Consider the following 17,880-nt stretch of genomic DNA (forward strand, 5'->3'; position numbering starts at 1 on the left):
GCCTTGCCGTGCGAGTAGCGCAATCAAATTTTAATTAAAAGCAGCTCTCATCGCGTACGAGAGGCTCGATCCTCCTATCGTTCGCACACACGTAGGGTCCTGGCATCGAGTGGCAACAAAGGCGAGAGAAGCAAGTAAATCGGCTTACTGCCGTTACAGTAAGTAAACCGTTTCAAGTTGGACGACGACGTAGCGGGTGTCACGTACCAACTTTCCTTTTGCCATGTGGTACGCCAGATGTGACGGTCCTTGTAAAATTCCACGTAGTCCGGACGCCAAGACCTATCCATTGTTCTAGTAACTCGCAGCAGGCCTAAGAAGACGACATAAACCGAATCTGTTCAGTTTCAGTTTTCTTCACTTAAACATTTTCGGTTTACAGATGGTCCTTATGTTTGTTGCACTCGACTCTTACCTAATACGGAGAAAGCGGGTGCCTGGCAAGATAAAACTTTTCCCATAAACAAGGATGCCCACGAGCCATATCTAGCTCTCCTTGTCTTTACTACCTAATTCATTTACCAATGGGCATCGCGGATCGTTACCCTCACTTTTCCACCAAAAAGTGTGGACAACGAATCCGCGTTCTGAGTTCCAAAGGGAACACCCACACCGAGCTTTCTTCTTTGATGGTACGAGACCGTTCAAACAGTTCTATTTCTAATTTCAATCCGGTTCTATTTCTAATTCCAATTCAGTCACAATATTGACCTTTGTAATAAAAACTCTGAGTCTAACGAATAAAGATTATACTAAAAAATCAACAGTCGTGTAATTACTTAAAAATTACGTGACATTTTGGCGATCCACTGCCAGGATCCATTCGCTTCAGTGAAAACGAAATTACGATTTCGGCGTACGCGCATCATTGAAGATTGAAGGATCAGCGGACCACTGCGAATCTTTGCTACTACGAAGCCCTGCAGCAACTTTCAACGTTCCACTACGGTGAAACTAGACGAGAGGACTACGGTCAGCGCAGAGCAAGCCTACGAATAAGATTCGGAATCTAGAACCAACCAGAGAGGAAACATCCCAGAGACTCCTCAACGGCCATAGCTACTACGGTAAGCTGGAAATCTGGATTCATTTGTACATTACCGTACGAGAAAATCAAGTTTCTCAAGCGCTTCGAGCGTTTCGAGCTCAAATAAATAGTTCAGACTCAGTAAATTTAATTAGAATCATGTCTACATCGCGAAAAGACGAAACCGAGACCGTTTCCGCAACCGAAGTTACGGACAATTCGATTCGTGCCACACTCGACGCGATATTGAAACAAAACGCACTTATTATACAACGTCTGGAAGAAGCGAACAATGAAAAGAAGAAGCGTACGGCAGAGATTAAAGTGCTAAACGACAAAATCTCGAAAATTATGACAGGACACAACGTTAGTACGAAACCAAGCTCTCTGATTACCGTGGACGAAGTTACTACCGCGAGAGACAGAACTCCACCACCGTCCGCTCCAATTCAGTCAGAAGCAGATAACTACCTCTCCTACGAAGATCGTTCACCGCAATTCGCCTCTCCGAGGTTACGGGCCAAAGACGCGGTAGCATGTTTACCACAGCTAAACGGCGAAGACGATATCGGAGTGGAAGAGTTCATACGTGAAGTGCGCGAAGTGCGAGCATTGTGTTATGAACCGACAGTATCGCTCAAGATGATCAAGTCCGGTAAAATTACTGGTAAAGCCGCAATGGCCATTTGCAATGTACCAATCCGCGAATACGGACACCGGTACGATGCCCTAAGACGAAACGTAGCGACCCAAGCCTCCATTAGGGAACAACAAGATCAGCTACGCGAAACGATACAGGGACACGACGAAAGTGTTCAGAGCTACATTATCAGGTTCCGCAGAGTGCTTAATAAACTACAGTGTAGTGTAACGAACGAGTACTATGACGAAATCAGTAGGCGTACAATGAACGACAGAATCTTAAGAGACTCCGTAACAGACTTCATCCGAGGGCTAAAACCCGAAATAGGACGGATATTACTCGGTTATCCACCGTACAACATCGCCGAAGCCGAAAAGAGAGCCTCCGAGATCGAGCGATACTTCAGGGAAGATCGAAATCGACAACCAAGACCAAGGAACTTCCAGCAAGCCGAACGAATGCCACTCGCCCAAAGGACTCAAATGAAATGTTTAAAGAATAACCGAATCGGACATTTCTCCAATCAATGTAAAAATTATCAAACACCCAGTCAATTTCCGAGACCACCACAATCTCGAGACACAAGGAAGACTACCCACAGTACTTTTACGATCCGACGGACAACGATATGCTTTATCAATGGTGGTGAGTGCCCAGCCAAAACAACCAATTTTATCGAAAAGTCAAACACGAATTATTTAAAATGTAATACTAGAAAAAAAAGATATTTTTGTTACTATGAACATATAAAATCCGTTGAATAACGATTATTATATTTTCAATATTGCGTATATTTCTCGGAAAATTTCTAGAACTATTGATACATTAAGTACATTACATTGATGCGGTATAAAAAGAGTATACATAAAGTTCCATACTCTAGAAGCATTTAACAAACAAATAATTTTACATTATGGATATTGATGGATATTTGTTCTTTTAGTATTTACAGATAAGTTAACATTACAAGGACATTGTTTTTGAATTTTATTTTCACTCAAATCTTTAAGCGTTGTATATTCTAGAATATTATTAGTTGATGCAATCATACAACAGAAATTTGTGTTTTATATCAAAATATTTAATATTATTTAGCATAAAATCAACTAAAGTTGTCAGGTATTGTTAATAAATTTGAATTTTTATATTATCCATCATTCTAAGACAAACTGTATAGTTTAAATCATTGTTAATTAGTTATTTTGGGAACAATTATAAGTTGGTAACATATTATTTGTACAATTTCAATGTCAACATAGAAATAACAAAATTTTAGTTGATAGATTATCATAAGATAATGATCATATATTCTCAAAGAAGATACATTCTATTAATGAGTTAAGTACTATACTGCCACATGTAATTTTATTCGCAAGTAAATGTATAAATAATATGTTTAAACCAAAAATGATTAATAATAATAATATTTAATATAAAGGAATTAGAGTAGAAATTTGAGACAAGGATCTTATAATGCCTAGAGATTATAACTATAATATGTACCAAGTATTAAGCTCAGTAAGTGATGTTTCTTCTACTATTGAAACAATATCTGTAGACTGGAACATGAATTGTGGATAACTGATTTCACATTATTATTACAGTAAAAATTACAATGCCCTTATTATTGAATAACACAAAGTTTCAATACAAGTTTGTTTTACTTAAGTAGAATTTAAAATGGACAAATATATGTTAATAAAAGGTGTATTCATGGCTTTGTACAATATTCACATTCATATTAATGCATTACAGAGATAGATTAAAGTTGAAATGAAATATTTGATGAAACATGTGTATGTATTTAAAGTTGCACTCCGAATCGATATTTTTTTTATATATACAAGAGTCGGAAAGGCGTACTATATAATGTAGGCTTCAGTATAGTATTTGTAGGATGCTTAAAAAAAAAAAAAAAAAAAAAAAAAAAAAAAAAAAAAAAAAAAAAAAAAAAAAAAAAAAAAAAAAAAAAAAAAAAAAAAAAAAAAAAAAAAAAAAAAAAAAAAAAAAATACAATTCGATGATCCAATATGTAAACTTCTTGATGCCTGATGACATAATCACGTTATAAATTGATTGAAATTATCAAAATAATAAATAATAAAAATCATAAAGCCGCAATCAGTCTTCAAAGAAGGAGACTCCGTATTAGTACACAACGATCATAAAAGACACAAACTTGATGTGGAATGGTTGGGACCGTACACGATTGATAAAGTATGTACTCCATACTATTTAATTCAAGAAAAAAAAAATACATGGGAATCGTTTAAAACCCTACTTTCCAGGTCGACACTTCTCTTTGCCAGAATAACCATTTATGTATCAATCTAACCTTTTCTTTTCGCCGAAATGAAATCTTAGTTAACAGTTCCACCAACACCCAACACCTGTACCTCAACCAATACATGCCACCCCCAAAGAGAAGAGGAATCAGCTGCAATTTCAAATCACATCGAGTGCGATTTCACAAAGGGCCTCCTGAAGAAAACTTGAGGGACCAAGTTCAATCTAAGGAGGGGGGAATGTCACGTACCAACTTTCCTTTTGCCATGTGGTACGCCAGATGTGACGGTCCTTGTAAAATTCCACGTAGTCCGGACGCCAAGACCTATCCATTGTTCTAGTAACTCGCAGCAGGCCTAAGAAGACGACATAAACCGAATCTGTTCAGTTTCAGTTTTCTTCACTTAAACATTTTCGGTTTACAGATGGTCCTTATGTTTGTTGCACTCGACTCTTACCTAATACGGAGAAAGCGGGTGCCTGGCAAGATAAAACTTTTCCCATAAACAAGGATGCCCACGAGCCATATCTAGCTCTCCTTGTCTTTACTACCTAATTCATTTACCAATGGGCATCGCGGATCGTTACCCTCACTTTTCCACCAAAAAGTGTGGACAACGAATCCGCGTTCTGAGTTCCAAAGGGAACACCCACACCGAGCTTTCTTCTTTGATGGTACGAGACCGTTCAAACAGTTCTATTTCTAATTTCAATCCGGTTCTATTTCTAATTCCAATTCAGTCACAATATTGACCTTTGTAATAAAAACTCTGAGTCTAACGAATAAAGATTATACTAAAAAATCAACAGTCGTGTAATTACTTAAAAATTACGTGACACGGGCGTCGAGCCGAGCAATAAGGTTCGCGACGCGATGCAACTCGAGTGTATTGACCTTTTCCAGGGACGGCGTGCACCGGGACGCTTTCAAGTCAATGGCCAAGCTCGTGATAAATCTCGAAGCCGGCTAAAACCTGGGAAAAGTCGTATGGAGCGTGTCCTTCTTTCCCTCCACGCGGTCGAATTTCCATGCCATTAACAGCGCCACGAAACCGACACAACAACGCGCTTCATCGTGTGAAAACTCGGTTACGATCACCCTGACACACTTCCTGTGCGAACGAAACAGCGATCCAGCGGTAAATATCGCGATGCTCGCCGTTCGCGCGATCGATGAATCGATAATGGGTAACTCGACCGTGTAACGCCGCTCTTTTCGTTTTTCTCTCCTCTCTCTCTCTCTCTCTCTCTTTAGGATATTCTCTTAGGAGTGTCGTTCGGGTTGATGCATGTATTTATCGTGGGAAAAACCGGTCCTCACTCTGCTGCGTTTTCTTCTTTATGAAAATGTCAATCTTTGTTATTAACGATCGATAGAAAAATCTCTGTACAGAAAGGTTTTTTAGGAGAAAAGGTTTTCAAAGCATCAAAGTTGTTTGAACGAATGTACGAGCTGTTTGACCACTCGACAATGTCGCAAATTGCCGAAGAATCGGCAATGGAAGATATTAAAAATACAGCAATAAGCGGTAGGAATATTTAGCGAGAGTTACGTTAGGTAGGCATCGACGAGAATCCAAGTTCCTTAAAAGTTCCGTGTAAAAGCATCAAGATCATCGAGACATTATCGGAGAAGCACGAGGAGGCATCCCCTACTTTGTGCTATCTGCCCTCGGGAGGACAAAATTAGTGGCCTGGTCGATTTCGAATTTGTCGCGTCAGTGGCCAGGCAATCACGCTTGGTCGCAAAACACGTGGAATAGATTGTTCGGACGATGTAAACAGCTTGGAAAACGAGCATCCAATATCCAATTTCACATGGAACCACGCAAACGTATTTAGTTCGATTCATGGAATAACAACAAGTTCCTTGGAAACTGCACTCCGAGTAAATAACGCGCGACAAATCTTAAACGAAACGTAAATCGAGCAAACGTTATACAAGTACTGCTGCAATATTAACTTTTACCATTAACGTCTGTTGGCTGTAAAGCGGCTAAGAATTTCGTTAAACTCTCTGGTTAGGAAACGATCCGATTAAGTCGAGAAAAATGAAAAATATAAACCTTCCGTTATACATTCGTGGCTAAAGTTGCTTTTCGCACTTTGTCCATCATTTTAATTTAATTCTCGATACTAATCGGTTCTTCGAAATATACTTGAACAATGGGTGTATTGTGTGCAACGAGGTAGAAGTAATGAGATGTTTTGTTGCCTTTTAGAGTTGAAATTCTCCGGTCAGGCCCGGTTGAACCTTTCAGCGAGCATTTCGTCGGTCAGGCGACCACGAAACCGTGTCGGATCGAAATGGTACAAAGTGAGCGTGGATTGCATGCTAATAACCGAATCGTGTCTTTTGCACGTGTCCCACGACTCGACCTTCTTCGGACCTTCTTATAATTTTTCCATTCCACTTGATTCCTTTTATTTTTAGTCAACATCGTCGAAATCATCGCTTGATCATCGAAATCGAATTTAATCGGATTCTTTCGGTTTATTGGAATAGAAATTATTAGTTCGGCGAGGGAAATTCCGTCGGGTAAAATTCGATAATTAAACAAAAAAAGAGAATCCATCGTTTCGGAATAAATAATGCAAAGTAAAATTTAAATGTATTGGTTAAATAATAACGAGATGGATATGGAAAGTAGCGTTCGATTATTTGACCATTCAAGTTCGATTATTTAATTCCAAACATGAAATTAATTCTGCAATTCCATTGTTTATTTCGTTTCGTGTCCTCGAACCGCGCCGCCAGTTCTTCGCGATCTTGACCGCGAATGCCATAAACCACCTCTGCGAAATTCTCGCGAACGAATTACAATTCAATTGTCTGAAATTATACGACCGTCTTGTTATTCGCAAATTACACGATTCGTTAAAATTGGAGACGGCGAGTCCGTAGATTTCGTAGCTTCACGTTGTACGGCTACTTTAAAACGTGCTTCCTCAATTTGCCAGTTTCGCATGGGACATTATCACGTCCAACGTTACGATCGCTCGAGATTCTTAAAAAGTGCAGTTGCGAAGCGCAGTTTCTCCAATTTTCTCATTGAAGAGACAACGTGGGCGTCGAACGAGGTCCTCTCCAAGAACGAACATCTCGCAGCAGCGTAGCACGGGTTTACCGGTATTCGCCTCGATTTTTAATTAATTCGTTCGAAACCGGGTTCCTTTCTTCGCTGACCTCTTTAGCAGGAATTCGCAAAACTAGGGGACCTCGTTCGACTGTTCTTCAGGGTGCACGCGATAAGGAAACAAAAGAGCGAGCGCGTGGAATACAAATTCGATTGGCTACCTTCGTGATACGTCTAGTTCCGTCAGGTACTTTGCGGTTTCAAGGTGACTGCAAATGCTTATCGCGGAAGTAAAAAGTAGCAGGAAGAGACGAGATACTATCAAAGGTGAAACGAATTTTAAAGTACGTTCGATGGAGGTTATCGCGCCCTTAACGGTTAAAAAAAAATCATCGTACACGTAGATTCGAATCGGATTTATCGAACGTGTATCGTACGTATAATCGTATATCGTTGTATTATCAGTGAGTAAATTTTGTAAAACGTCGACGAAAGACATATGCGCGGATACGTGTAATTCCAACACCAGCCATGCTCGAACGATCGAACAGTCGTCCTATATCAGTCTCGAACCAGTACTACGCGAAACAGTCACTTCCTGTAGAAAGTAACGTGTCTTTTTTCTACAGAAGCGAAAGAAGTACGCTTGATAAGACAAAGATCTATCGGTAAATATAACCGGTTATGCACAAGCAGGTATGTAAACGAAGAACGTCGCGATTCAGCCATAATCACGTACCAGAGACAAGAACAATATTTTTTTTTCATTACTTCTTTACACAGTATGTATTGTGTACAGATCGTTCGAGGATAGAAGGAAAGGAATTCCACGTTGATTAGATTAAGCAGTATCGATACGAAATTTAAACAATTTTTTGGATGAAATTAATTTCCGAGAATGTGGTACGGCGAAACTCGTTTGCAAGTTAAAAATTTTACGATAACGGGTTCTTGAAAATTAATTTCGTCGAAAATGTCGCTGGAAAGAAGAAAATTATGTCAAATATCTCTTAGGAAGTGGGGTATTGTGAAAGTATACAGGCGAAATGGAAAGTCGTAAAAATAGAAGAAAGATGTGGTAGCAGTCTTGCTGCTTCGAATTAATTTTATACATTCTTTGTTATTGTTTTTCTTCCACTATAGGTAAAAGCATATAGAACGAGTTGAGAGAAAGTACATACACACGATATACTATAACAAGCAAAGTTCGCTAAAAAAGTTGTTATAAAACGTAACTTTAGATATTTTCTCACGTGTCCAAGCAAACGCACCTACGTAACTTGAAATTAACCAAAGCCACATATACCGAACGAAAGAAATTCTAAACTAAATAAGACATTTAGAACTCTGCTTAGATTCTGCTTGAAGTTTATGTATCGAACTGAAACGTCAAAAATTATTTGTAGCGGATAGCTGCTTTATTTTCTCTCCACAAATACACTTTTTGGTACGCTTAACACCTTAATTTCAATGAACGTTATCGTAACGACGCTAAAATATTACCGTATAATAAAACAATAAAATATAATAAAAATATACTAGGCGTGATATAGAACATTTAAAACTATCTTCTCTCTTTTCAATAAAAAAGCAAATAAACTTTACATCTTAGACGATCGAACAGGATATTTATCGTGCACCATTTGTTTGCCTTGATTTCAAAATTCAACACGGCCGCGGTTGCTTGCAAATATTTATATGGTGCATCAGCATACGTACGATTGTTTTATTATCCTTCGATTCGCGTGGAACCGCGTAAAATGCTTGCAACACGCGCCACTTTCATAATTCATGCCGTGCAAACTGCGTGCGTGCATCTTTCGTTAAGTTTTATTTTAAGATCGCGAGGTTTCTCCCACTCGGTTGGTCACTCGCTGGAAATCGAGCACTTTCACTTCCTCTCTTGCGAAGGCATCGTAAAAATTTTGACAAAAAGTCCACCACTTTTTTCCTTTACTCGTTTTTATACCTCCAAATCGTATTTACATCGCGTCCAACGAATAGAAGAAAATCCGTGAATTTTGTTCGTACCACGTTTATTTTAAAGAACAACGAATTTACTTGTACCATCAACTACGATATCGTCGACGAATTACCTAACCATCGACGTTGCTTATGCCGCTACGATAACGTGTGTTGCAACGTTAAGGTATCACAATAGCGTAACGTGGCGGCGTCGCGTCGTCGGGTCCAGGTATGCCGTAGAAGCGGCAGCCAGAGACAATTAGCGTCGTGACACAAACTACTTGTCCCATTTCATCGACAATTTAGCGCCGTTCATATAAAAACTTATTAAACCGTTGAAACGTTACGCTACCGAGTTTACTCAACGCTTATCCACTTTATCTTAGAAATTCGAAAGTTTCTAAATTTCGTTCCTTTTTACGAACACTTTTACGCGACAGTTTTTTCGATTTATACTCTTGGCTTCTATGGTCAAACATTTTTTTAAATAAAATTTAACAAGACACCGGTCTTGTTAAGCGTTTTATTTCTTTCCTCGATCATTTATTTATCGAGTATCTCTTCGTTCTACGGACGAAATCGTTGCTTTGGACGATTGCCTTGTCGTTAGAACCACGTTCGCGAGTTTCGTCAAATATATTAATTACAATCGGAATGTTTATGAATGCATATGACTACTTTTACGAACACGGTGAATCACTAAAAATGTTACACCGAGCGAGTCATAAAAACAAATCTGTTTTCAGCTGTTAATGAGATTGTAGCAATATCTTTGGCTCAATGTCGCGTATATTTCCGTTCCGTTTTTCACTAAGATAAACGACCACCTTGAACGAACACCGACAATAATGTCTTTATGAGACGAACGTACCTTGGATTTGTTGCCGAAGGAATGCCTGCACGCGGGTATTTTTCAATCGTTTCTCTATTTTTAAATTTGGCGGACGTGCAACAGCTTATGAATATGCTAACAATTATCGTATTTCATAGGAAAAATTGTATATGTTTAAAAGTCAATCTGTTTTCGAATAAAGAGGAAACCGAGCTGTTACGCAACGATGATCTTTAGTCCTAATTTGTAAATTTATTACGGTATTTCTTAAATAAAATAATAGCTTCCCATTACGTACATCGCAAAGACTGTAATTTGTGTGAAATGAAAAATTGCGTGGCCTTACAAATTTTACGGCAGTAACTGCCAACAGCTACAATTATTCAATTCAACCAATGTCTACGTATTCACCATATAACAATGTACATATATTTATTATCATATATATTAATCGTCCTTGTTAATTCTTCTTACTGGCAATATCCTAGTGTGATAAATAATCAAGAAAAAAAAAAGTTTATCTGCATACAATATACGAGGTAATTAAAAATGAAGCTTCTTCTTACTTTCCATTTGCTTTCTCTCTATTTGCATTTACGAATTTCCTTTTACACGCTTCATTTCACAGCTTGAGAAAATAATATGCAAGAAAAGTGATTAAATGTAACAATAACATTCTTTGTTATAACGAGATGTATAATTACAGAACGTCGTGAGTTTACTTGGTTAGTGGAAAGTTGATGTACGATAGAAAAGAAACCATTGGTATTATCTTTAACGTATCGTCGATAGTTTATTTTCCAGATAAAGATCTATTTCTAGGTAGTCTATGGATATAAGATTTAACAAATTTTATATAGCAGAAGCTTCGGCTTGGTACAAGCGAATAAAATAGGAAGGGGAGAAAACAGTACTCGTTTAGATCAGAAGCGCAGAAATTGATTTTGCACCTCGTTCGTTTCACAATGGCGCGACATATTGTATTCGCTTCCATTTACCGGTTCACGGGAAATTTGATCGAAACAAAGATCGTTATTATCGTTTGAATTATCGTTACCCCATTTATCGACCGTGAAACCGCGCGGGATTAATAAAGAAGAGAGGCGACTGTGCGATCGTGGAGAAGCGACGCGGTTGTCGCGATTGTTTGTAAAAATGATTTAGAAGGTGACCTCGCGAAGGACCTGCAATAAGAAACCGAGACAGTGTATCGGAAAGATGGCGTCGAGGAGGACGATAAGGTTGGTCGCGTGAAATCAAGCTTAAAATTCAAAACGACGCGACGTTGGAAAGTGCGAGCTATTTTCCACGTAGATTTCTCTGGACGATCGAGCATTTTAAATGTTTAAAATTCGTTCCATGCGTACACGGTGGCTGCGAAGTACAAGAAACGTATTTTTAAATTCTATGCGAATAAATAGAAACGCAACATTTTTCTCTTCGATTAATCGAACGTACGCGTAAGCGTATCCTTACGTGCTCGCAGTTGCGTTCATTCATGAAAAACCAGCCAGTGAAATAATACTATAACCGTATAACGGTATAATTTATGCAAGTGGAATAAACAGGTAACGTTAAAACACGTACGTAAGTAAAGTAACTTACATATCGTTTTGTCCACAGATGTATATTTCAACGAACAAAGATTCTCATTTAAAGATCGCGATCGATTCTATAGAGTTCCTTTTTTTTTTTTTTCTGATCTTCGAACGAAACGAGATGGATCTGCACGCATTCATAGTATAATACACGATATAATATAATAGCGTGAAACTGACTGCGAAGAACTTTCACCGTAACTCGAGTGTAAGGCACGATCGCAACGATCGATGTGTCTTCGGTGCTGGGTACGTTCACCGCGCGTTTCCTCGTCTCGAAATGCATGTCGCGTTTGCAAAAACTCGGGCGCAAAACATTTTCGACGCAATCGATTACCGAAGTGGCTGATCGCAGTCGTGCGTCACCATCGGCATTCGCGTTATAACCAGCTGTGAACACGAGAGTTCGATCAAGACCGTGTCGATGTCCCGTGACAAACAAAATGGTCGTGCTAAGAAAACCTTTCAACCGTATAACGTCGAAACGTCTTGATAAAGTTTTCAAATCCTTCCATCTTTTGTACAATTATACGATGATCCGTTGATCCGCGTAACTCGTTATAAAACGAGACGGATGATCGTCCGGTTTGATTTTACCGCATATTTCTCGATCATTTTCCAGTGAATCGTATTTTTTTAACGTTAGAAAATTTAGTAAATTTGATGAAGGCGCGAGAGAACGGAGAACGGTTATCGATAGGCGAGTTTCGATCTACGTCGAGGATATTTTGAAAACATGGAAATTTGTTTTCGATCGAAACTATAGCGAGATGGAGGCACGGAAAGTTTGAATATCGCGACAGCATTAGTCAGAAGCTCGAGAACGTCTTTCCACTCTGCGATAAAATCGTTAGTAATGTCTTACTAATTGGTTTCGTCGAGCAGCGACTAAATTGGAATTAGTGACGTTATTTCGACGTCTCGAACGAATCGTCCAAGTTTCTTGTCATGTAGCAACGAGCCAGTAAATACAATATCGAACGATGATTCGATTACGAGCGTAATCGATGTACAGTTTTTGATAAAGTACGACTGGCAAGTAAACATGGTACGAGTTGCAAAATCTTCAGAGAGAAAATCTCGAGGAAATTCTATAAAAACGAGGTATTAGGTCGACGGTTGGAACAAAAGAAACCTAATCGATAAACGATAGGATCGTAAACGTTAAGTGGTTTGCACAACCTCGAAATTCTTTGAGTGAAATCGAACGACCCGGTGGATGGACTTGCGGGCGAATTTTAAGGGGCTTTCGAAAACGTTGCGGTTACAATAACGACGTAACATCAACGCCTGGCTGGTGTGTGTTTTATCACCGAGAATCCCAGCCTGCATTGAAATCACGAGATCTCTCTGGAAGAGGAGGAACGATGATTCATAAGACGTTAGATCTATGTATAAACAATTTAATTTTACCGAACGATATAAAACACTGTCGAACATATCGACTGCTAAATCGTTAAGAAACGAAAGATATATCGTTGAATTAACGATTATTCCTGCCTTTTAGCGTATTCGTGGCTTGTTAGCGCGTTACGTTTCGTTACGATAGTTATCTTCTTTCGTCACGATTACGAACATTTACCAGGCTTAACGAAGATTCTATCGGATAAAGAATTCCTCCTGCTCTTCGAACGAAAGAAGGCTCAACGAGTTACGTGGCTTATTTGGAATATAGAAATAAAAAGAAATAGGTCTATTGCGTTTACGATGGACGATAATGCATCTGACAGTTTTGGAAACATTTTTGATAAACAACGTGGAGCGTTATTTTTAAATCGATGTAACACCGAATTGTAAATGTACGTCACGATAAGTTTCTATCTCGGCGCCAAATTCGCAGCCAAATAAACAGAGCAATGGCTCCACGTTTAAAGGAAACAAAACACTCGTCGGTTCTTTGTTTTCTTTTCTTTAATTTTAATGAACCTCCTGTCGAGTCAATGTGTACTCAATTTATGGATATTCGTACGGTTATTTGAGAAGTCGGTTAAGTTTATCGTTGCTAGAAACGTCCGTACGCAAGTTCGCCGTGTTATAACTGAACAATAGCCAATGTGCATTTGCAACGATAATAAACTAAGCAAACGATTACTTTAACTACCTCCACATATCCTTATCAACGATAACACTCTTTCATCCGCCAAAACAAGATAATTTTTCGCTATAATCTAACGTCGCGAGGTTTTACCAAGGTGACTAGTTTTTAACGAGATTATGTAACTCTGTCAAAACAACAATACGAAAAGCAAAGAAAAATAGGGATCTTATAGACGGTGTGATGATTTTGAACGAAACGAAGCTAAAAGCAGCAGAGTACAACGATGTGACAAAATCATATCATCGTGATTATAAACGATATCGTGAAACGAGATTACTTTCCCGAACATAAAATTCTATCCTAAAGATAAATCATCGAATAAAATGTTCATATTATGGATCGTCGTGCATGAAAAAATCGTAACGTCGTCGCAAACTCTATGATAATCTCTACACCGTGCATACAATTTCTCTTGGAATCCACAAGAGTCGATTCCGCCAATTTTCTCATGAACCGTTAGCCAACTTTCATGCAACAGCAAACGAATGAAACTCACTTAATGACAGTCTGCTTCATGCTGTTTGTCATTCTGTCCTCTCTTCGGTTTCTCTAAAGTTTCTTCTTCTTGGTTCCTTCTATCGAAACTTTTCACTGACACATTACTACACGCACTCTTTCTTTGGTCCTTTCAAATAGCCCTCACTATCAATTTCTTTTCTCTCTCTCTCTCTTTCTTTCTTTCTTTCTCTCTGGAAAGCGACGCGATTCTCGCGAATCCCGGAAATCGAAGATTCTTCGTCTCGAGATGTTCCTTTTCTGTTATTTATCGATGATTCGTCCTTACGATATTTCTTTCCTTTCCTCTGGGGGCCGGATATGAATCGGTTTGGGCTGTTAGCGCCAGACTGAAGGAGCACGCGCATCTCTCCTCGTATTTAAACGCCCTCTCCCTACCTCTCTCGCCCTCTCTTTCTCGTTCCCATTCGGCGGCTCCGCGTTTCGATACTCTCCTTTTCCTTTTTCCGTGCTCCCGCAAGGATCCTGGCCAATTTGCCGAAAATTTGCGATTCGATCGCGGATTATATCGGTTTGCGTGATAATTTTTTATGTAGATCGCTTTAACCCGTTGACCGAGCAAGTCGAGTCGACTCGTCGCTCGAGCTGCTAACTTTTTGGAAATAATATCTTCACTGAGGGATTCTCCGAGTCTTTCTACAGTGGCTATAGAAAGTATATCGTGGATATCCTTATTTTACAACGAGGCGTTCTTCTTCTTATCAGGTTCTGCATTTCATTTATTATTTTTCATAGTATCAGAGTTTCGTAGTCGCACGAAGGCACTGTCGTTACGCGACACGGTAGGATTAATTCGAAGTAACTTTAGTCAGAAATTTCATCGATTTTCTTCTTCTCTTAATGGTTCGAGAGCGTGGTGGTGTATTTGAGTATGGAATATTGAAACACTGGCTTGTGTTCGTCATATTACTTCTTTGAACTTTACTCTATTTGACGATATCTTATTTCTATATGTTTGATTCGATTTTCTTTTCATTTTCCCGTCATATTTTATCAGTTTAATTATTTTTGGACTACGAGAAGTTCGTTTGATCTTCGTTAAAACGAAGCGTTGAATATTTGCACGTGTTTGAATTTCAAATTGAGATATAAAGTATTTTACATTTAATACCTTTATAGACACGTAGATCAATGATTTTCAAGAGGCCGTAGAATCGATGTTATATAGTTCGTTAAATACTTTGCAAGTTCGTAATTATCTTTTTATCTTTCAACGGTTATACGAGAAACTAAATGCTGACAAATTATTTTTCATTTTATAATTCTAAATCGTTTGTAAGGACAATTGCACGAAGTTTGATTCTTTTCCGATGTTACAAAGCCGTCTAAGCGTTTCGTGCGTTCGTAGATTCCTCTTTTTATTTTTTTCTTTTTTTTTTTCTTCTAACGCTCGTCCTCCGCACGGAACGATGATACTATGCACGTCAATGATTTCCGAAACATCGGAAAAATTGTTCTCTTCCTCTGCATGACCGACACTGAGATTACCGTGCATCACGGAAACATTTATTTTGTGCCGATGAACGTCAATGAGTAACGTGCACATGGTCGCACGCCGAAGCTTCGAACGGAATACCAGGATTACGAACTTCGATTCAAATTGATTTATCAAAATCTTTCGTATCGTTGATATTTTCAATACAACAATTATTAATACTTTCTTACGCTGATTTATTTTGATCGCAATATCTTATCGCGAATATCGAACGTTTCGATCTTCGAATTTGTCAAGTTTCTAATCGAGACATGTTGCGTATATGAATTCAGAATCAAACTTATTTCCTTCTGCTTCCTCATCAAGAAAGATGAGGTTTAATTCGCTAACAAGGTAATTGCAATTTCTGTCGTTTTACGATACATTAGTCAGCTTGGTACAAAGGCGTGTATTCCATTCCTATGAATTCGTTAGCGAAAACGATCGTCAAACCGTGAATTGTATACGCGAGATTAAAATAGGGGACTAGTTCCAACCGGTTGCGAGAACAATACGCGAACGGTATAATCCATTAGCTTAAATTAAATCGTGTACCAAACACATCGATCAAGAATTAAAAACGGATAACGCTCGTGAAATAAGCATTATTAAGTAGTTTGTAAAAAATGCTGGTTTCGTCAAACCAACCGCGTTGTACTATATTCTTGGCATGTTCGATTCGATACAACAGGTAGATGATAACTAGTCGCGTATTTTCCAAAATAATACCGCGACGATACAACGAACGATATTTTTTCAAGAAACACCATCAAATCTTATAATCGTGACTTTTATCTTCTAATTTGAAAAACGATGATTCAAACGAACGATTCCTATTAGAAGAGTACGACAGGTTTAAAATAGTCACTTACAAACTGTTTAAAATACACCCACGCGGGAGATCTCCTCGGTCGTTCGATTACTCGTACAGCGTCGTTTATTTCGAGAGGGAATTGATTTCTTTGAAAAAGTTACGGTTTATGGAGTGGCGTCTCCGACGAGATTCATTTGTTAGCGTCTACCATCTGACTAGGTGGGAAGCGCGAGTGCGTAAGTTTGGCCGAGTTTTCGAAAGTTATAGAGACCGACGTTGGTCTTCTAGCTTCGTGCTTCAAAACTATTGCGCGCAAACTTTAAAACTACTGTCCCAGAAACGGCTGCGGAACTCTGTAGGGCTTCAACCTACATAGGGTGAACATACAATCGCAGGTCGTTCCATTCTACGCGTTAGCCTGTATTTCATTCGACGATCGGACAACTGAAATACTTGACTGGCAGTTAAGTAACGTGATACCTTTTAGCAATTGCGAGCTCTTTACGGCGTGACTTTTTCAAACGGCGTCAAACGGTAAATATTTAACTTTCGATTTACGTTTACACGTATTTCTTCCGTCGTCGTTTTCTGTTATGTCGTTTGATAACGAATCCGTTCGGAGCCGAATTTTTTTACGTGTTTGCGTAAAGAAGACACAACGTTCGTATATTTATCGTCGGGTATACGCAACACCGAACGTGAAAGGGTTATTTTGTCGACTATATTAAACTATGTTTAAACAGCATGTAAATACAGTCGATGTACTTAGTATATTGAGGGAATAATTAAAGAAAGCAAACAAGTAAGTTTCCCTTAGTAATTAGCTACCGGCAACCCAATAATTATCTTATTATTCGCTAATCGATCGTACAAATACATCCATTTGAATTTACCTTCATATGTCTATATAGAGGCAAAATTTCATTCAACTTGTACATTATTTTCCATCGATAGAAGTAATGTCCCGTGTTTTCTTATCCACGATGTGAAGCTGATTTGGGACAATGCAGGTTCACGTCGTATCAATCCCGATACGAGCAACGAAAAATTGCGAATAAATAGCCGGCCATTGTAGATTGAATTTAGTCCAACGATTATCATACGGTCATGCAAGTCAAATAGATTCCGGGTAACTCTTACTTCTTTTGCCTCCTGCGGAATTGTTCTTCGTGAACGGAAAGCCCAAATATGTAGATAGTTTCTTGGAATCTTTTTTTTTTTTTTTTATGAAATCTGTTTTACTCGCTGTTACGAAAAATCCCGATTGAGCTGACCTAAGATATTTTTCAGAAATTTGTTCGTTTTTAAGCGTATTTGATTATTCCCATCGTTTACTTACGAATCGTATTAGACAAATTGCGATGAAACTGATCCAACATCTCTAAGATATTTTTCTTTAAAGATTTGTTCGTAAGATCGTAAGTCATGTTATAGAAAATCACCAATAGCCTTCCGTCGCGGAACGCACCGACACACCAAGGAGCCACGTGCGGTGCTCGTCGGTGACGTTCATAACGAGGTCGTAAATTCGTATTAAGAGAACAATCGCA

At 38.6% G+C, this 17,880-nt stretch overlaps 2 protein-coding genes across 5 annotated transcripts in view; one reads left to right on the forward strand and one right to left on the reverse strand.

Moving 5' to 3' along the window:
* The window catches only part of LOC132916122 (DNA-directed RNA polymerase II subunit Rpb4-like), a 346,958-nt gene that overhangs the window by 313,453 nt on the left and 15,625 nt on the right, over nucleotides 1-17,880 (forward strand). The gene's annotated exons all lie outside the window — the stretch shown is intronic.
* The window catches only part of LOC132916115 (neprilysin-2), a 43,097-nt gene that overhangs the window by 12,478 nt on the left and 12,739 nt on the right, over nucleotides 1-17,880 (reverse strand). Inside the window, exon 1 of one of the 3 annotated variants that reach the window (XM_060975906.1) lies at nucleotides 14,023-14,400. The exons of the other annotated variants lie outside the window; for them this stretch is intronic. Within the exon in view, the coding sequence (XP_060831889.1) occupies nucleotides 14,023-14,054 (32 nt within the window). The 5' untranslated portion in view covers nucleotides 14,055-14,400. Of the gene's footprint in view, nucleotides 1-14,022; nucleotides 14,401-17,880 lie in introns of those variants that run through there. 3 annotated transcript variants of the gene reach the window in all.

This window comes from Bombus pascuorum, chromosome 1 (assembly GCF_905332965.1).
Source record: "Bombus pascuorum chromosome 1, iyBomPasc1.1, whole genome shotgun sequence".
Taxonomy (NCBI): Eukaryota; Metazoa; Arthropoda; class Insecta; order Hymenoptera; family Apidae; genus Bombus; species Bombus pascuorum.